This window comes from Curcuma longa, chromosome 1 (assembly GCF_044706935.1).
Source record: "Curcuma longa cultivar G26 ecotype Majalengka, Jawa Barat chromosome 1, ITB_CL_G26_1.1, whole genome shotgun sequence".
NCBI classification, from domain to species: Eukaryota; Viridiplantae; Streptophyta; class Magnoliopsida; order Zingiberales; family Zingiberaceae; genus Curcuma; species Curcuma longa.
In genome coordinates this window covers 7730809-7752107 of record NC_133861.1, presented here as the reverse complement: position 1 = coordinate 7752107, position 21299 = coordinate 7730809, and the positions used below count along the sequence as shown (strand labels likewise).

At 36.3% G+C, this 21299-nt stretch overlaps 2 protein-coding genes across 2 annotated transcripts; both read right to left on the bottom strand.

Annotated features, from left to right (window-relative positions):
- Nucleotides 1-2620: 2620 nt before the first annotated feature.
- On the bottom strand, nucleotides 2621-6770 carry LOC141814212 (protein ENHANCER OF LHP1 1). The gene is made up of 12 exons (XM_074702160.1): nucleotides 6497-6770; nucleotides 5189-6288; nucleotides 4875-5051; nucleotides 4670-4783; nucleotides 4346-4450; nucleotides 4123-4257; nucleotides 3992-4047; nucleotides 3778-3883; nucleotides 3589-3705; nucleotides 3386-3512; nucleotides 3172-3302; nucleotides 2621-3088 (listed from the first exon to the last, which is right to left on the bottom strand). The coding sequence occupies exons 1-12, from the start codon at nucleotides 6768-6770 to the stop codon at nucleotides 2621-2623; spliced, it is 2910 nt and encodes a 969-aa protein (XP_074558261.1).
- A 654-nt stretch (nucleotides 6771-7424) lies between these two features.
- On the bottom strand, nucleotides 7425-12337 carry LOC141834862 (uncharacterized protein At1g32220, chloroplastic-like). The gene is made up of 10 exons (XM_074722247.1): nucleotides 12129-12337; nucleotides 10833-10893; nucleotides 10637-10725; nucleotides 10339-10394; nucleotides 10204-10259; nucleotides 9772-9865; nucleotides 8481-8560; nucleotides 8078-8120; nucleotides 7864-7955; nucleotides 7425-7781 (listed from the first exon to the last, which is right to left on the bottom strand). Exons 1-10 carry the CDS (start codon nucleotides 12137-12139, stop codon nucleotides 7608-7610), a joined length of 756 nt encoding a protein of 251 aa, XP_074578348.1. The 5' UTR covers nucleotides 12140-12337; the 3' UTR covers nucleotides 7425-7607.
- Between the last annotated feature and the right edge of the window lie 8962 nt (nucleotides 12338-21299).

Sequence of the window (21299 nt, the reverse complement as noted above, 5' to 3'; positions counted from 1 at the left end):
GATATTATCTAAATCACGTATTTAACTTTCATAATACCTAAATCATGTATGATATTCTTTATTGATGGATTTAGAAAATTTCAAATTACTCTAAATCAAAATTAATATATTTCTGAAAACCACTTTAATATATTTATGCACTCGGATTTAAATTTGATAATGTAAATTGAGAACATTGAATTAAATAATTGAGAGTGCATCTCTAAATTGTTACTCTACATATTCAAAAATTCATTGCTCTCAAATTTACGATATCGAATTCAAATATGAGGGTATACATATACGAAGTACATTAGTTTTGATTTGAAGTAATTCAAAATTTTCTAGTCCATTAATCAATTTAATTTAGACAAAATTAGTTGATGGGCCTACATCATTTAAAAATTTGATATTTTTCGAATAAGAAAAGTTCTAAGAACTTATTAGTAATGTTGGTTAGTGAGTATCATTAGTCTTATAAATTATATATATATATATATATATATATATATATATTAATTTTGATTTAAAATAATTCAGAATTCTATCTAACAGTTAATTTCGTCCAAAATTAACTAAGAGACCTATATAATAAGAAAAAGAGATTACGAAAGTTAGATATATGACTAAAATAATAACAAAACTTACTTCCATGGTTAAGTAAAATACCGATTTATAAATCTCCTCAATACATTGTGGTACTCTAATATATTGTTGCTAAGTAACTTCATTTTTAAATAAAGATTGTATCATGAACCATTAAAATCGAATAGTCGAGGAACGTTGAACCTCGAAGGCGGAGGCAAATTAAGATGGAATAGTCGAGGAAGGTTGAGCCTTAAAGGTGGAGCTGATAGAGTGAGTGAAATGATTAATAGTATGTGGGGCAAGGCATTAGGGCACCAAACCCTAATTAAAGTGTCCTACAAGGCAACTAGGGTGGTGCACACTATCTTTATAAGATTTTTTATTATATATATATATATGTTGATTCATTCGTGTCTAAATATAGTTAATCGTTCACGTAATATATCAAACTCGAATCTAACTTTATCACTCAAAGAGATTACTAGGCTAATCGACAAGCTACTATTGGCTTCTCTTGTTCAAAATCAATTAACTAAAGTGAACATCCAACCTCTTGACGACGGTAAGAACAAGCCATGCATGGACAAAATGCAGATGGCACATGGCACATGCCCACCATTTTTCTAAAGCTCGAAAGCATCATGAGATCAAATTGGAAGGACAAGAGATTGGTTCCATGATTAGTGAATTGAATGCCTACCTCAATTGTCCTCCTAACAATTTAATTTTGCTACTATTTTTTTTTTTGTTTTCTCAAGAAGAGATAAACTCTTGTTGTTATTGTTGTTGTTGATCTTCGACCTTAATTATGATGATTTTTATTATTTATTTATTTATTTATACCTTAAAAGGATAGAGTGAGTTTGTTGTTCTTATCTTGAGGGTTTATGCAAGTATAAATTTGAACTTTTGGGGGCAAGGGGCACTTGATCAAATGAGTTTGAAACTCCTAGTTTATATAGTTTTTGATATATTTTATTTCAACTTTCATAATTAAAGGAAATTAGCTATGTAGTTTGAAATTAGTCTCTAATGGGTTCTTACACAAACTCAAAACATTCACCAAAACCAATGATAAAAATGAAATAGGATTTCATCAACAAAGAAGATAATGTTGGTTCGAAGTACTTGTGGATAGAATGCTATCATTTTGACACCCGAGACCTAATCGATGATTAGATCGTCCACCGATCATTTGCTTCACGTGCCAAAAGGGGCTCCGAGTGGAATCAAACCATGGACGGCTACGATCACCTCTAACACTGTATGATTGAAGCTTCAGTCGTCCTAAAATGGCATCCAAAGCTTCCATATATAGTATCCACTTTACTCATACTACATGATGTTTGATCAAGAGCTCATCTCATCCATGAGTAAAATGTGCTGAATGTTTGGTGGTAAGCTTCCTTTCGCCTTTTGTGTGAAAGGATCTATCTGTTCGCGGGAAAGTTTGAAGAAGGATTTCCCTTAAAATGAGCCCTTAGTGCTTTCATCTCTAAAAGTGATGTGGACACAATTCTTGGCCTTCTAGTTGGCAAATGTTTGTCTGATTCTATTATGGAGATCAAGAATCTAGTGAAGAGTTTTGAGCTAATCAGGGCTAGGTTTACATGAAGCAAGTTAGGGATGCACAGAAGGGGTACAATTAATCATTCCCAAAAGGAGTTTGGCAAGTGTCTAAAGTTGCACTTGTCCTATTACAATCAAAAGATACAATAACTGAAATTAAGAATCTCTTAGAAGCTCACAATTCTAAAACAAAATTCAATCATTTTTGCAAATTGAATTCCAATTTCATGCTTCAACAATAAAACCAGTATCACTTCTACTATCAACACATTAAGAAGTTCCAAGGAACATGGCTATAATGTTCATTAAAATAGGATCCTCTTGATTTGGTCATAAAACTCTTAACATTCATTTACAGGTTTGGCAACTAAGGCACAAAGAAAATCTGTCTAGATCTTAACTTTTGGGACACAAGCTCAAGGTGTAAAATTCATGAGATCACGCCTTAGAATTAAGAGGCTGCAATGATGCTTGAAGCTGAGTTTTAACATCTCTTGTCTGCCTTCTCCGGCTTAGCAAACGCAAACAGGTTTGTCGGTTTTTGAGGTTGCTTTGTAGTCTTCTTAGCAAAAGGATTTGTAGGTTTCTGAGGCTGCTTTGCATTGTTGTTTCCCCCTTCCAAACTGACTTCTATTGGCTTCTCACCATTGCTTCTGCATGCCTCCAAGTTTTTGCTTTTGCTGTTTGCTTCATTGTTTGTGAGTTTGCTAGTTGATGCCTTTGTCTGATGAGGCCTGGCTTCCTCAACTTTGGTGACTTTACGACTATCTATTACTCCAACAGCATTAGTCTTATCTTCTGTTGTTACTTGCTTTGGAGACAAAGTTGTACCCTCAGTTCTAATGGCACCCGATGGCAACGAGGCATCGACTACAGGCACCGTGTTCATGATGGTATTTGAAGTGACACGAGGAACAGTGGCTGAAGTTCCAGATCCATTCAACAACCTTTCCTGAAAAGTTGTATTTGTCCCTATAAGAATTAGGAGGTGGCTCTGAGCCAAGTGTGAAAAGTAGTTACTCAACAAGAAATTACCTCCAGAATAGCATTCAACCGTTCTGCCAATATAGGAAGTTTGAGCGTCGTAACCAGTTTGATTGCACCTCTGACTGATTTCTCCAGGATCAGCGAATTAGCCAGCTCAGTAGCCCGAACAAGCTTATCACCTTCAGTTGACAGCATGAATAACAGTAATGGTCATCTGCTGAACACAGTGTTGCTTAACTGAGAGTTTCAGGCTTAGACTTACCATTGCAACAACTAGCAATGAGCCTCAGGATGCATCGGTCGATGGCTGTTTCTATGTTGAAGGCCTCATCGTCGAGTGCATCAGTATTGAGACCGGCCATGGCCAACTCTTCAATCTTCTCCTGGGTCTGAGTTATACAAAATTCACAAGTAATGAGCAAGTAACCATCGGAATTAGCCAAGTGGGAAATGAACAGGATGAACCTTTGAGAGATTAAACTGATTCATCAAGAGTTCACTTTCGAGATCGGCAGCACCAAGGTCAGCAGACGCAAGAGGAAATGAGAAGCTTAGTAGCTCGAGAACAGGTTTAGGCATCACCTGGGAACAAGAAGATGCAATGTTAGATGTAGAGCATTTATCGATAAATGGAAAAGGAATTTGAATCAGTACCATCGGATAAGTTTCGGGGGATTTGCAGATGATACAGAATAATTTGCTTTCATTCAGACCAACTATCCAGTAATTTTCATCATCAGACTTGCGAGCTTTATGAGCACTGCAACAATAAACAATATCAATATCATAGCTTTGTACCTAATGTTCCATAGTTGCTAAAGAGTGACACCAATGCAATGTAAAACCATCCAAGAACAAGCTGAGGCACCTGAAGATCGGAAGCCAAGTGCCTCCATATTGGTGGCTGAAAACTCTGAGCACTCCCTACAAGGATTCACCAACTTTATAATGCCGTCAAACCAAAGACAATATCCAGATTAATGCTTAAGTTGAACATACCTTAGAATCATATGAACTTAATTGTCCTTCCTCACTGAACCCAAACCATGTTAAAGAAGAAGCAGGGCTTAGTGGTAGGCAACATTTGATAACTTCGGTTCTTTTGGATATTTTAAGTACTCTAACTTCAAGCATCTGCAGTCGATACGACACCGAAGCATTAAGAATGTTGTAATCCAACCAACAACAACTACATTGCGTTGAGCAATATATGCTCACAAACCTGATCTCCTGAAGGAAGACAAGCTGAAGCATGAGTGACTATGGCCAAGTTATCCTTGTAACCGGCTGCAGTCACCACCGGGCCATTTAGGCAGAGAATGTCTCTCTAAAAGGAAAATTGATCAACATGTCAACAAAATACAATACCCTGTTGTTGGTGTATATACCATAGCATAAACGATAAATGAAGAAATCAAAGATGAAATAACTATATCACTAGTTGCATGTGCAAGAAATGAACACAAATGTGACCTTGTGATACAATTCAAGATATATAGCTATCATACGAAACTGATAAAAAAAGATTGTTTTAACATATTCACACCTGCAAACCGCCTTCACTGAAGATGCGCAAGAAATTAAGGCTGGTTATTGCAGCCACCCAGTCAGTTCCAAGTGCCACAGCCTTCACTTCCTCTCCCTCAAGCCTCATTGACCACTGAACCATATAAAAAAAATTTAACAATTTTAAGAAGGCATAGTGTCTCTATTGTTTATGCAAATGCCTATGGTGGTCTTACGATTCTTACCTCACTGTTATTGGCCCAGCTAGCAAACGGCCGATACATAAGAGTGCTCATGTTATTTTCTCCTTTGCATGGATTTGAAAAAACACTTCCATTTTCATTCAGAGCAGCCATTGTAAAACCAAAATAATCAGTCATGGCAGGAACTCTTGGACCTCTTCCAGTATCATGGAAATCAACCTGTGAAAGCATAAATAGGATGTATTGATCAATCAATATGAAGCTACAGATAGTCTAGAGCAGCTTAATTCCCTAAATGAAGCAAAAAAGAATCTCATCACAAAAGCAATAAGATAGACACTAGAACCTGCAATCACCTCTATGTGGGAGTATCCCTCATTTTCGATCGTAGTGATACTTCCAAGCATATTATAGGCAAGGAAATGCCGCTTCCCGAGCTGTGCTGGAGTCGAGCCAGGTTGAAAGGCTGCTTGCATTTTTGGCATTGAGAAGTTCATAGAACTTGCACTATCTTCTTTCGCATATCTAGCATGCTTCTTGTGTTTAGCAGTGTGTCTCTTTCGGGATTCAATCTGGCGCAGCAGTGCATCCTCCCCATCACTATCTCCATCAGTAACCTCATCAGATACAGATTGTTTTCTCAATCTTTTCCTGGTTGTTGGGGCAGATTCATCATGACTCTCATCAACATTATCATCCAAACTTCCAGAAGCACTTTGGCTTTCATCATCTTCGTCGAATAAACTATCATTTTTGCCTCTAGCCTGTGCAGCACCTTCTGTTGGAGACTTCATGCATGAAGGAACGGCAGATTCCCATATGCCAAACTTGCCCATTACATCAATAACAGCTAAAGCATTCCCATTTTGCTTCCAGGCTAAGGAGCAGACTCTTTCATCAAATTTATGCCTTTCGATATCTTGCCTGAGATCCACATCCCATATCAAGACCTGCTTGTCCAGTCCTGAAGTTGCCATGTATTTTCCATTGGGAGACCATGACAGATAGCAAACAGGCCTTTCATGGTCACCTTTCAGTGTGTACAGCTTCTCTGCTGTGTCTCTGTCATACATTACCACATCATTCTTCAGCCCTGCAACAGCCAAAGTTTCACCGCTTGGGCTCCAGCTTATCACGTTGATACACGAAGGATCTGCATCGCAATTACGCGCGATGGCCTTCAGCGTGTGCACCTGCTTTCCTGATTGAAGCTCCCAATATATGACAGTACCAAGTGAATCGACAGACGCCAAGAACTCATTCAATGGATCAAAAGATAGACTTGTCACAGGTCCCTTATGCCCCTTAAGCACCTTGGATATCGTACTGTCTATGGTCGCAACCAGTTTAATGCCGTCATCATCACCAGCCGCTGCCAGCAAGCTTCCAGATTTGTTGAACGCGAGGGATCTAATTGGTAAGGTGAACCGAGTAATGTTGCTCTGAAACTCTCCTTCTGACAAAAGCAAAGAAAAGGATTAGAGGGTTATCATTTGCAGCTTCTTGAAATCGAGAAAATTCACTTTTTTAATAATCTGCGAATGGAAAATCACTTGGAGGGGGGTTGAAAAAAGACCGAATTATGAAGTCAAAATCGGGACCAAGAAGGGGGAAAAAAGACCTTCAAGAACGATCTGATGAGGAGAACGATAGGAATGGCATACCCGGAAGCGTGTAGATCTTGACGGAGTGATCGATGGAGCCGGAGGCGAGGGAAGCGTAATCAGGGCTCAAGGCGAGGGCCGTGACTCCGTCCTTGTGGTAGCGGAGCTCCTTCGCGGGGTTCGACAGCTGGGAAGCATCGTGGATGAGGATGGAAGGGTCGGAGGCGGAGGCGGTGACGAGGTCCCGGCCGTCGGCGCCCCAAGCAACGGAGCAGAACGCCGGCGACCCGTTGCCCTTGTGCGCCTCCCGGAGCTTCAGCGACGTTCTCTTCATGGCGGCCCTCTTCCGGTCTCGTCGCAGAAGCCAAGATCCGGTTCCGGTTCGCGATCGTACCAATTTCTAAGATTTGCATCCATGGCGGGAACTTTTCAATAAAAAGCGGGAGAGAGGGCTATTTTGGCGGGAACAGGGAGGGGGCTTCCACGTCACTTTTTCAAATTTTATTAATATTCGAAAAATATTATAAAAATGAGAGAAAATGTTCTCCTTTCACTTCAGTTTCCACATAATTATCAAAAACACCCCCCAAATTATCAAAAATGGAAGAAAAGGGCCTCCATTGATGGTCATAGCCTTCACAAACCTCTTCCTTGTGTATAAACCCTCTCAACTAGTAGAAAAGCATCTTCTCAATTAAAGAGCTAGGCACATCACATAACATGTTCTCGATCGAAAACTTAGATATATCGCACATATGATTGAAATATAAGGATCATTACTCTACAATTGTCGCGGTATATCTTAATAAGTCATAGCTATGGTCTTTTTATTGTCGATCACATCGTCGTTGATAGGTTTGTTCTTGTTTGGTTACAAAGCCAACATGGTTTTCACCATCAAAATCTATAATTGAAGTGGTTGCCTCAAGGAAAGTATTCGAAAGCCATACTGAAATATGAAAATCATGGCAATGCATCAATGCTCATGTAAATGCTCAATTCAATTCTACGAGTTTTATTAGTACTTTCACGACAATCTATTTAATAACATTCGGAACGATAGTTTGAAGTCGAATAGTTTTCGGCTCCATTTTGATCCACACAACAACAATTCAAGAAGAACACACTAACTGTCTTTGCTCATTTTCTGCATCACACTAGCAAAAACACATCACTTTTGTTTGCTCAAACGGATCATGTCATGAATATCTATCGCGCCACGAGGAAATGCTGGATCAGTAGCACCTCTCAGTGTAAGCTTTGCGACCGCAGCAACACTAATAGGAGGTGTGAAGAAAGGGCCCACAAGCGGCAGACGGCGGAGGGGCCCTAAATGCTGAAGAACCTGCAGAACAGAACATTACCATATCATTTCAAGTTCCAAACTCTGTTTTTCGATCGCAAATGTACATGGATGATGCTTGTACCATCTCAAATGGTGCAAAGATTGGCCCTAGTGGTAGCTTCATACTCCCAAGTTGTTTCGTTCCATATACATAACCCGGCCTTAGAATTACGCCTGTGAAAGACAGATTGAACAACTTTACGCTTCATTGTGAAGGGTGTCTATATTGTGTATTTATAGAAACATATACATAGTGTTCTGCTTCAGAAATATATACTAGAAATACAAAGACTGACATTTTTCGGGGAACTTCGACTGCAGTTCTGCTTCAGCTAATCTCTGCACCATAAAGATAATGATGAATGATACAAGCATAATCATACATGTAACAAGTAATCTAACAATCCCTATAGCAGGATACATTTTACACAAGTGATTTATGTGCGAATACATGTGTTTCTTCATTACCTTTCCCGACTTAAACGCATACTTTGGTAAAACAAGATATAAAAGGGAATGATTTGTTAACTACACCCTTTGTTTTAGTATACCGTAAGGGTAAAGGTAATCGTGTACTATTAGTATCGAGCATGCATTATCTTATCAAAGGAATGGGGTATAAAAATTCTATTAAAATTTTTTCATGAATCATCTAAGTGTAACAGATGAAACAGGAATAAACCGATTTGGAAACCAAACCTTTCCCTCATGATATCCTCGAATAAGGCTTTCCACCGCACCGAAGTCAGCAGCTGATATAAATACAAATCTTTCCACACCTGCACAAAAGAATGATCGGGCAGTGAAATCAAAGTTATGGCTTGCTTCATAAATTTCTAGTCTGTGAGATAAGAAAATGTGATGGTAAGTAAGTGTTTGTATTTCCTGATCCAACTAATATTATCGATAAACTTTAATGTTATGTTAAAATGAAATAGCTCGATATTAGATCAATGAATCAAATTCATCGTTATTATACTCTTTGATAGAATCAACTAGCTCTAGGTTGAGTGGCATTTCACCTCCTAACCACATCAGTGCGTTTAGACATCCAATTAGTTTCACCTAAGCTTCATCCTCGTTATGGATAGAGGACCCAGGTTTTATGATTCAAAAGGATCAAACTTTAATGATTCTCAATTCATATTTTTCGTCTCAATGGTAAAATAACTAATCTTGCCTCGCATGAGACCCTCTCTATTCCACACTCACAAAAAATAGTGAGAATTCCGTATTTCTTTAGATATCTCTCAATTCAATTCAATGATCTAGGATTTGAATTGATGTTTCTTCAATGTTATTAAACCTCCTCTAACAAAGTTTAAACTTGGAATGGAATTTATTTATCAATTATACGAAGTTATTATTATATTGTAAATAATAATTATAAGCAAATAAATATTTTCAACTATAATTCTATATGATTAGATAAAAAGGAGCTGATTTCTTATCTCATGAAATTTTTCACGAAAAGGACCAATTGGAGGCGATAGTTTCTTCCAACGACAAGGAGCTGCAACAGCTATTCAATCAAATGATATTGAACATATTTTCCATCTCTTCATAGGAGAAAAGCGAGGTAGTGAAAAATTTGTGTGACTGAAGCTGAAGTAGCTACTCTCGAAATAACAAAATGAAAAAGAATGACCAGAATGGGAGAAGCAGAGTCGAATAGATTGAAGAGAATTTCCTCACTTCTTTTAGTTGAACTTAAGCCATAAAAATGCAAGCGATATTATTCTTAAATAACCATGGAATAACAAGCAGATGCAAAGAATCAGTCTACACAGATTCAATGATTGGCTATATGATTCACACACTGCCCCTTTTTCATGACAATTATTATTCAGCTTCTGAGGCATACGATCAATGACTACAAATTAGATTATTCATGTAATTTTAAAATTTTTATATTGTATGCACGACAATTATAAATAACTATATCAGTTCGAACTCATAAGAAAACGAACACGAAAAGCAAGATGTAAACCTTTTTCAGCAGCAACTTTTATAGCATTGATGTTTGCAGTCCCATTCATCTGTATCATTTCTTCATAGGATCCAAACCCTCCAACCAGAGATATCTGTGATAATTTATCCTCCAGTTAAACCCATTAGTAGATACGGTAATATGTGACGACATAGATACAGGCCCAAGAGCCCAAGTAGCTCAGTATTTATGTATCGAAATTTAATATTTCAAAAGAATATTCAATCTTAATATCAATAAAAACCTACGCAAACGAATATGTACTTTGTGTTGCTAAAGACCAACACAAGTCTTTATGTTCATTTCTTTCCTTTTTTGTTCTCCTTAACCTTGAAGATTAAGCATTCTCATAGAACGATGCCATAGTATTACAAAAAGTTGTTATGATCGACAATGCAATTTAAAATAAAGAATTACACAAGCGATGCATACCACAGCAGTGACACCAGTCATAGCACCCTTCAAAGATTCAGGTTCAAGAAGGTTCCCTGCCAAATAGGAACGAGTGTTTAAAAGACAGGCTCGAAGCATTTAGAGAGTGAGAATATTAGTCTATTAGTTTCTAACCTTTGTGCCACTCAACTTTATCAGCCCAAGGCTCACGAATTGAAGACCTTCCAGACCTGGGTAGTGGAAATAAGTGTCAAATAAAAAGAACCGTCAATATATATCGCAACCAGGGACTTCGACCACATGGAAAGGTTGCCCAAGGAACCAATAATTTAAGAATGATCAAAGGTAGCTTGGCTCGATACAAATAAAGTTGCAGTTATAGAAAAAGTATAAATAGGTATTGAAACTCTAAACACAGGAATTAGGATGTCATGGCTATGAAACGGGAAATGGATGTGCGGAAATAAAGCACCTGCTAAGACTCGAAACAGATAATCCTTGATCCAAAGCCAGTTTGCAAATTTGTGTGCCAATGAAACCAGTGCCACCAAGTATGAGTAACTGCCATGCGAACAATATAAGTAGGGAGACAAAGGAAAAAATGGTATTAAAAAAGGCTGCTAATTCTGGTAAGCAACAAAGAAGTTCAGCATGAGATCCAAAATTACCTTGGTTGGTTGAGTTGCTCCCTTCACTACAAGAGGCTCATGAAGATTATTTGAACTGGACCTGCAAAAGAAAAAGCAGAACTGTTTTCGAAGCCATGAAATAGACAAGAAAACAACACATTGCCCAATCTAATAGATTCTTGAAAGTCCATACATTTAGCTAAGTTTTCATGTGAATTCACAATGAACAGATGAATTTAACTAAGTATTGCTCAATCTAATAGATACTTGAAAGCCCACACATTTATCTATAATAAAATTCAAGTGTTCCATCTTTATAGAATAGCATCTTTTATAATATGAATGATAATTATAAAATGATGAAAATAACTATAGCTAGAGATGGATGATAATAACAATAATTTAAAAGGATTCTTCTACTTAGGAGTCAAAAAGAATATTATATAATTGAAATTTTTTGAATTGGAACGGAAAAATTATTTGCTATAGTAAATAATCGTTCGAATGTAAATATATTCTAACCAAGGTTGTTGGAACCAAGATCCTGCATAGGAATGGTAAGCAGGCATCAGGCATCGGATTGTAGATTTGTAAGATCCTAGCCCAATTCAAAACCTACTTGAGATCTAAATCGTTGAGATATTTGGATCATAAGATCCTAAGGTCCGGATTGCAATATTGAGTTTTGACTACCATGGTCTTACTCTAAACCATGATGAATTTCTCTTGTCCTTCTCTTGTGTGTTTATGTTATTCTACCATCAGAGATGAAAACTTCACCACTTCGCCTCGTGATCTTGTAGTGGAGGTAATTTTGCATTCTAAATCCAATGGATTTGGATCTACGGCTACAAGTGTTTGAATTGAGGTAGTAGATTCTAGCAAGTGGTGTTATATCAATCTCCAACCCCATCTAATTTCAAAGGCATTTTACTGAGATCCAAAGATTGAGGGTAGATAAGAGCAAACAGTGATCCAGCAGGTCCTCAAGGCTACACCATAAAGCTAAAAAAATCATCCCAATCACGGAGAGCTATTCATTAAGAGCATGGTATTCAATTATCTGCATAGCAAAAGGGAAGGATATCCAGCAAACAGTAGGGAAACAAGATCGATTTAGCATAGATACTCAAACGCGAGTAGAGTATCAGACACAGATGTGGATTTGGGTGTGCCTCACAATAGATGAAGAGAAAACAATCAGGTTTCCAAGATTAATATTAACAAAGCTCTAAACTTTATCCCAGTTCATGAGGAGCTACTAACTGATCACCTACAAATAGTATCCGAAAACAAACAGATCATAAATTGGGGAGAAAAGCAAGAAGCCCTTACTGCGACGCCATCGTTGTAGTAGCCCCAAATCCTGCTCCTTCCGATGGTTCAACGGCGGCACTGCGGGAGGAAGGCAAACAAGGCCGCCCCTTTTATGGTCTCGAGAAGTTGCTTCTCCGGATTGACCCACTCCTGCTACTTCTAGACGAAGTTGTTGATCGCTCGCATATTTAACTACTTAATAACTAAAGAAGCGATGACTTCGACGGCTTCTCGGACGTTGACCAGCGAAAGAAACGCACAAATGCAGCAGCCTCTCGCCTTCACCATCTACGCGGTCAAAGTCAACTGTGATTGCCAATCAAAATCGAAGCTTCGATCAGTTTTTTTTTTTTGTTCTTCGCGCGACTCAACGCATTCTTGTTCCCATTGATTGAGCTGGAAGATTCTGGAGTATTACACGTTTTACCTTTTGGCCATTGAACTTTGCGCATTTATTAAGCGCTTCAGGTTTTGATGGGCAATTAACCAGATAGGCCCCTGATATGGTAAAATATTAAATCGGACTTCTATTTTATATATGATAGCGCGCCTTCCCTCTTTCACGGGATCCCCCTCCACGATCCTCGTGCCTCTTGCGGCAACGCCCACGCGATCGGAGCCGCCGACGAGCGCGTGTCGTCCCTCTTTCCCGGCCCTGTGCTTGGATCGGACAGCGGAGTCGCCGATCGGACATCCGGTTAGCGGCGGTGCTTCCCTCTTCTCCGACTGGAAGATCGGATTGCGTGACCGGATTTCCGCCAGTAAGCATCTGGATTTCTTCTTCTCATTTTCTGATTTGGAAGCATCCTCTTCGCACCATCACTTCCTTTGATTTACACCTCCTTGGTCTAAGGTGGGGGAGTTTTCTATAGCTTCTAGAAATCTACAGTGAGGTACAGAGCGTGCGCCATTTGAGGCTGAGGCTCATTTGGAAAAGTGAGGGAAAATGCTGTGATACTGGAGCTTTGGATGAGGGAGTAAATCCCAATTTGTGGGGTTCCAGAGAGGGGCTTTGTTCCTATGTGAGAATGCACTGCATTGCCCTGCACAAGGTGCAGGATCTCTAGCATGAAGTGGGAGGTGTGTAAGATTTCTCACATAGAGTAGTGTAAGGGCATGGTGATGCTGAATCTCACACTTAGAATGCCATCAATAGCACAATGTTGTGCAGGATCACTTGTGTAGACCCTTGATGAGGGCATGATATGCAAGATGCCTTGCTTAAAGTATAGTCGAGGGCACACTGTGCAGGATCTCACAGTAGCTTCGTGATGAGGGGCACGAGATGCATAAACTCACTTTGATGGTAGTGGAGATTTGATGGTGAATGTGTGTCTTTTTCATGTGTAGTAGATTTGCTTTTGATCAATGTTATTGTCTTCCTACATTTCTATACTGTATGTGTATAATTCAATATGGTATTATGTATCTCTCATCAAGTGGGTGAAAGCTTTCTTATGTATTCAAGGAATATGTGCTGTGTCAATATAGGGAGACTTTGCCAAACTTTTCGATGAACCCCTCCTATGATGAGTAACAGTCACGAGCTTGGGAAGTGGCGGACTCACAAAGGGATTTTTTTTTAAAAAAAAAATTACTAATTACTAGTATACCTTTAAAAATTTAATTAATAAAATAAATTTATTTTACAAAAACAAAAAACTACAAACCCCTCTTTCCAATCTTTTTCAGTCGACAACCTCTTGTCTTCTTCTTAAAAAAAAAATTCTTCTCTTCCTTTAGCTTGTGATTTGTGAAATTATCATATTTTCCTTTACTTCCTTCCCCTTTTGGCCTTTCAATTTTGGCATTTTGGAAAAATATATCATATTTATTTGTTGTTCTTTATGTGTTAATTGTTAGTTTGGTGCTTTTGAATTTTCATCTATTTTGATAGTAGGAATCTTAAATCTTTGTTTTGGTCTTTTGGAGTGTTAATTGTTGAATATTTGTTAGTTTTATCATTTAGGATTGATTCTAAGTATTCTTATTTCTTGACATATGTCTTGATTTTTTTTTTTTAAGAACTATGTAATATGTTAAGATATTTTTTAAGAAAATCAAATGTTCAAGCATCACCATCTTTTGAAAAAAGGGGTACCAATCAGTCTACTAAAAAAAGGAGTTATGAAATTTGTGTTAAAAAAAGTCTCAAGAGCCTTTTGATAAATTTCATATTGGTTCAGATGTAATTGATCTTCTGTCGGATCCAAGACTAAGACTTAGGATTATGGATTATGAACCCAATATCCATGAAAGAGTTTGAAGAGAGTATTATCTAAGAGGTCCATGCCAACCCCATAAGCATAAATTCAAAATTAGATATTTCAATAACAAGTCAAGAAGATTTAATCCGTCATGGTTTGATGAATTTGATTGGTTGGAGTATAGCATTACTAAGGATGTGTGTCTTTTAGTTGATATAAATTATACTTTTGTGATTTTATATGAATTGTGCCCCCTAAACAAAATTTCTAGGTCCGCCCCTGAGCCTGGGGAGTCAATTCGAGCCACTAGGTGTTTCCCTGAGGTGTGCTTTGCTTTTGGATATTTGAAGATTTACTTGGTTGGATCTTTTGGAGACTTATTAGCTTATTTTATTTTATTTTTCTTTCTACTTCTTATGTTTTTGTATTGAGTGAGCATTTGTCATTGTCTTTGCAGTTTGTGGAGGTTGCTGCTGAATGCCTATTTTCTAACTCTCACAGTTCAAAAGATATGGTGTGCCTTACGCTTTATTATAGTGCAGGAACAATTTCAAGATTTGGAACTTCATTTGGACAGCTATTCCTTGTTATCGAGGCTACTGCAGTCCTAGTTAGTATGCTGTTATAGTTGTTGGCAATGCCTCTTTTCGTCGAGCTGGTTCGCTTATGCTGTTACAGTTAAGTCCATTGCTTTCTCTTGTTATACCAAAAGATCTTCCAATTATTGCAACTACCGCTGCGAGATTGGTAGGAAGAGCAGTTGCCCATGTCTTGTTGCAACCTTTCGTACAGCAATCAGAACCTACCAAGGTACTAATTTTGCATTCCCTTCAGTCTGTATTTTCTGAACTGATCTATAAGTTGGGAATTTAACAAGTAAAATGCAATCCTCAGTTTGTCAGATGCAATCTTTGGTTGTGTTAGCCTATTTGTTTATCATCTGCATTGTCTGTGGTTCATGTTTATAGGTGTATAACAACTCAATATGAAGTTATTCGTCATGAAATTAGAAACTTGGGAATTCTTCACCCAGATCCATTTACACAGAGACTAGACAATCCGAAACCAGTGCAAAGGTTCTAGTGTGTTCAACCTTTGTCATAAGATCCACAATTTCCTTAATTATTCAGTCTCGACACCCTTTCTTATCAGGCTTCGTTGTTGCTGTTAATCCCTCATGTTTAACTAAACTCATTTGTTCTGTATTTTTAATATATCTATGTGCAATTTGATCTACTTATTTAGTATTATTCTTTCTTTAGGATCTCAACCAAACAAATTCAGCTTCTTCTAGCTAGTTCAAGACTTAGCCGTCAAAATCGTCGTCAAAACCGGATCTGCTAGTACTCGAGAAGAAGCAACCAAACCTAATGTAAGTGCAGTTTGTTTTGTTTACCTTCTATTACTAGGCTTTTATAGAAAGAAAGATTCCTACTCGAAAAGTTTGTTTTGTTTTTTGTTTTTTTTTTTTGAAATTCTTGGGTTATTATATAAAGCCTAAAAAAGGGGACAAAATTGTTACTATATATCATATAATTAATTTATAGTTATATAGTTTATAAATTAGTTTTGTTACCAAATATCAATTAAATTACCTAGTTAATTTTAGAGTTATGTTTGTGTTACTTCCCTTGCACGAGATCAACTGATTCCCCTCCGCTGTTTGCTCTCGTCTATGCCATCCTTTCTCTTTTCATGTAGGCCTAGTGAATCTACTAGGTTTCTCCCACATTCTTTCCTGCCTTTCTCGATCTAACAAGATTACTATTGATGTACTAGCTAGGCACGAGTACGGTTGTAAAAGAGCCTAGTCAAGCTTTGTGGTGTTTAAATTTGTTTGATGATATAATCGAGCCAATTCAAGCTTAAAATGAACTAAGCCAAATCAAGTTTGGTTTCTTTTTTATGAGTTTGAGTTTAGTTTGTTTAAATGTTATCGAATTCTCAATTCAAGTTTGTTTAATTGTTTAAAATTTTTACATTTTAAGTTTGTTTGATTAGTTATTGAATTTGATGATTTAAATTTATTTATTCATTTTGAAAGTTTTTTTATTTATTTAGCATGTTGATAAAAATTTTATTGATAAATATAATTTAATAACATTGTTCACAAACGAACAATGTTTATTCAATGATCTTGTGTGTATTGAACGAATATAAATAAATTTTTATCGAGTCGAATATCAAGTTTGTTCATGAATGTTGGATTCATTTACAACCTTAGGCACAAGATAATTTAGTTAGTTGTGTGCGTGTGCGTGCCCACCCTTCATATTGTGGTACAAACTAAACACATTTTTTTTAAAATCTTCATTCTATCTAGCGATCGATAATTTACATCGCTTGCGATCCCGAGTTAATAATAAGAGCAGCAGAAGAAGTGTTTACTAGAATCTGTTGTTGAATACTCAGAATTGCTTGTTCGTGTTTCAGTGGCTTATTATTTTTCGCATTATTATTTTGTATTACAAGGTTGAAATATAAATATAAATATAAACTCTGTCGAATAATATATCATACACCCCGGGACAACCTTTGTAGCAAGCTCGCTGTTAAACAATATAACTGTTTGTTTGATATGGTGACAGAAGAACAAGTTGCACACACCTTGTTCAGTGAGAGATTTCAGCATCTATTTCTATTGTCTGTTATTTCCTAAAATTTAAATGAATTTTTATTTGAGGTCATTGTTGAGAATTACTTCTCACTTGTGATTTGATTTGGGCTCAATTAGGGGACTGATTGAAGCTCCATCTCAGGCTATTCAGTGAGAGATTCCTGCGTTTATTTATTTAATTTTAAGTTTTCCCTTTCTACAGCCGAGAATTCAACTAGATTTTGATTTTAAAAAAATTGGTATCAATTTAACTTTCAGACCTCTTAATATTTTTAAATCAATCTCTCATTAAAGAAATTTATCATGTACTACATACATGATAGATTGTATAAACGTCCTACTGGTATGGTTGTCAATTGAAATAATTTCACACTTAAAATTCACTTTCAACATTATATTATAATTATTTTTGATAATCCGTTTGAATTTTATTCGATTAATTTTAAAGATACATAATTTTTTTAATTTATTCACCCCTAAAATACGTATTTTTTAATAATAAAAAATAAGATGATAATAAAAAGAATAGTGGGGGATCAGACGAGGGGATTGATTGGCCATTGATGGGACGTGAGGCCTAATAATAGAGCATGTGACGCGAAAGCAACCAGCCAGCACCGCTCCTCACCCGACCCTACCTCGGGCCCACTTTAAATCCGACGTGCGGGCAAGGTAAAACCTGCGGCGGAGAAGGAAGGAGGGAGGGCGGAAAGGCAGGACAGCCAGGCGGCGTCGCCACGTGACCGCGCGTGAAGCCCACGCGAGCGCCATCGCCTGTGGCGCCCTCACAACAGAATGTCGCCGTGGAAAGCGAAGGAGCAGACGCCACGTAACGTGGACTCGTCGCTGTCGTCATCCCAACTGCATGGCCTGGTCCCTGGACCAATCTCCCACATTGTTTTTTTTTTGAGAAATATCTTCTTTTGAAAATTACAAAGGCACATGTCGACAATGACTGTCCTGGTATATCAAAAAATTGAAAACCTTGTCAAATCCTATAAATTCAAAGTATTTTTGTTTTTTTTCTTTCTATTATTTATTTATGTTTTAAATTATAATCTAAAATACCATCATTGACTTTTCCACAACATTATAATAGAATTTATTTTTACAAAGAAAAAATTAGGAAGACAATATATTTTTCCAATTAAAATGAACTAAATAAAATATTCTAAATTATTGAGGTAAGTTGACTAACAATAAAGGCAAATTGACTTAATAAAAAAGATAACTAGATAAGTCAACTAATTAGACGAGTTGATTAAATATAAAAAGATGGTTTGACTTAAATAAGCTGGACAAATCACATAAAATAATTAGATTGAGTATATAATAATAATTTTAAAACAATAAAAACATCACTTCATTATTACTATCATATCCATTTTTTCCTACATGAATTAGTATTTTAGGAATGATAAACTAATAAAATATTACAAAATTATGAATTTACTTTTATTAATCTATAATCAACAAATTAAAAAAAAATAGTCATAAGTTAATTTTATAAAGAATTAAGTTTCAAATGCTTTAAACATTATCGTCTAAATTTACTTTATAAATTCAAAAATTGAAATGAAATCCACAACCTTCTAATTTTAATATTTTCTAAATTAAAATTCTAAAAATTACTTACCCTAGTGATCAAACGAGAAAGTAATTTAGATAAATGTTGAGTCTATAGTAAATTTCAAATGCCGAATCAATCGATATACTACTTTCGAACTCAACTCAATTCAAATAGAGAGCTAACATAAATATAAAAAATGAATAGAATTATGATTTGATCTACGGTAAAATAGTTCTACTAACCCCACCAACTAAGATAAGATCCATGCACTAAACAATTCTATGATTTGATCCATGTAACCCCACAAACTAAACAATCTACACGTTTGTGATAAAATGAGAAAGTAACCTAGATAATTGTCGAGTCCATAGTAAATTTCAAACAATGAATCGACTAATATACTTTCAAACAGAGAACTAACAATAAATATCAAAAGTGACCTCCTTATATGGAATTAAGCCCATGTACTTACAAACTAAACAAGTTACACTACTTCTAATGATGATTCAATTCGATTGACCTTAGTGATCAAAATGAGAAAGTAATCGAGATAAATGTTGAGGCTATAGTAAATTTTAAACAGTGAGTTGGGTAATATACTTTTGAACTCGACTCAATCTGCAAACAGAGAGATGATATAAATATCGAAAGTGAAATCTACAGTAAACCAATTGCATGAACCCCACCAACTAAGCGAAGTACAAACTAAAGCTAGGAACAAAATACACAGATGAATCAAATTATTTGAGAGGAGAGTTGGTGACACGTACCTGGACTCGTCCGTTTCCTTTATGGAACAAGGAAAAGGTAGTGACTTGTACCCAGGCTTTCTCCATTCCTTTCTCCAGCAGTGTTACTCCATCTGAGTCTAGTCCCCATCAGAGGTCATTTCAGTCGCATATCATTGATGCCACTCACTCATTGCAATTAATTCAGCGGGTGAAAGAAGCAGGCACTGCCACGTCAATCTATTATCCATCTATCTACAAAGAGAAAGGACCAGCAGCAGCAGCAAGTGAGAAAGAGAGAGTGACAGAGACTCAGGTCTTCCTGGTGAAGCGTTTCAAGAGATAAAAGAAAAGAAAGCTTGAAAGCAATACCTTATGATGAGGGCGTAAAGTGGCAGGCGGAAATGAGTGCTCCCCTCCTTCCCTCTTTGTTTCCGTAAATTGGAAATCAGAGGTTCGGAGAAGTACTTTAATGGCTGCCATTCCTGGAGAAACGTTGCAGATCTAGTCAGTACGGCAGCAGATGGAGGAAGAAGCAAAAGGCCAAAGAATGCATGGGAAAATCTAAGCACTCGATTAGTTGGAAATTTGAACTAAGTGGAAGTCAATCTCTGCTGCTACTTGATGTGGTTACAGAAGACGAGGGCCCACGGAGGTCGATGGGGATGGCAGAGCAATGATTGGTGTCAATATATCCTCCACACTGGGAAGTGGGGCCTCATGGGACATGACAATACGTCTCTCTCTCTCTCTCTCCCCCCCAGAAAGAGTAAGGAAGAAGTTAAAATAATGTTTTCGAGGCAATTGATTATTATAAAGACATGGATTATAATGAATAAAATTTGATATATAATTTTTTTCTTTATTAATAAAGATTAATCTGAATTTTTTTAATTTATTTTTTGATAAATAATCATAAAATCGATCGTATAAAATCACTGAAGTAACATATTCTTTTTATTATTGAAATGTATTATAGTGAATTTTAATAAAATTAAAATAATATCCTTTTTCATAATAATTAATTATATTTTTTTATCAAAACAACCTGCTCACGATTTTAACGGACTAGAAAATCTTTCTAACCCAATTTAACTTATATATATATATATATATATATATATATATATATATATATATAAATTTTTACATTTAAGTTGCAGATTAGATGAGTTAAGCTACGAATCTACCAAAAATTAAAAAATATATATATAAAATATTAAAAATTTTAAATTTGATTGTGAATTAGGTAGGTTAAGCTTATGAACCTATTAAAATTTTTTTTTTATTTTAAATTTTAAAAAAAAATCTCAACCCAGCCAATCTAAGCCTGCCGATGCATCTGGGTCACAGGCTCGGCTCAGGCGAGCAAATCCATTTAGACCAAATTTAAAATTGATTAATAAAATATTAATTTAATGTACTTAAATTGTTTAATCAGATGGATCAATCTAACTGACATATTTTAATTTGATAGTTATATCAACTACTAATCACAATTATAATATTAATTTTTCTTTTTATTAATCTTTAAGGGATGTTTGATTTCTTACTCAAAATCAGATCAACATCAATTTTGCTCCCCCAACCAAATCAGAACTGATTAATTCCGATTCTATCAATCATGACGCTAACAAAAACATTAAATAATTTGCTTTATAATCCAAATTTAATTATATAAAATTATGAATGCTAGCATTGTAAGCCATATGATAAAACTAACCCCAATTCTCTACAAATCTTTCAATTCTCCTAGTATAACTAGCTTCACACCTAATCCATGAATTAATCTCATCTAGAAAAAAGAACACTGTTATAACTACTATATATAACAATGCCCTTACTTTCTTCTTGAAAAATGGGACTGGTTCAAGACGAACTCGACCGGTTTAAGAGTTCAGGTTTTCAGATTGTTGTTCTACCAAAAAAAAAAAAAAAAAAAGAAAAGCAATCTAAGTGTAGGTTTAGAGGCTTTATGTTGAATCTAGGGCATTCAGTAAGTCCTACAATATCTAGGTCCGCCACTACTTTGGTATCAATGAGGAAACAGTAGGTCTAATATTCAGT

Bases quoted from the DNA above. Each gene is read 5' to 3' on its own strand.
- LOC141834862 (XM_074722247.1), bottom strand. The intron at 10,726-10,832 runs GTAATTTTGGAT...TTCGCATGGCAG, and splicing joins GAGCAACTCAACCAACCAAG to TTACTCATACTTGGTGGCAC. The intron at 10,395-10,636 runs GTGCTTTATTTC...TCCACTACCCAG, and splicing joins TCTGTTTCGAGTCTTAGCAG to GTCTGGAAGGTCTTCAATTC.
- LOC141814212 (XM_074702160.1), bottom strand. From the start codon at position 6,770: ATGAAGAGAACGTCGCTGAAGCTCCGGGAGGCGCACAAGGGCAACGGG. The intron at 4,784-4,874 runs GTAAGAATCGTA...TATATGGTTCAG, and splicing joins GCTGGGCCAATAACAGTGAG to TGGTCAATGAGGCTTGAGGG. The intron at 4,451-4,669 runs GTGTGAATATGT...TTTTCCTTTTAG, and splicing joins TCAGTGAAGGCGGTTTGCAG to AGAGACATTCTCTGCCTAAA.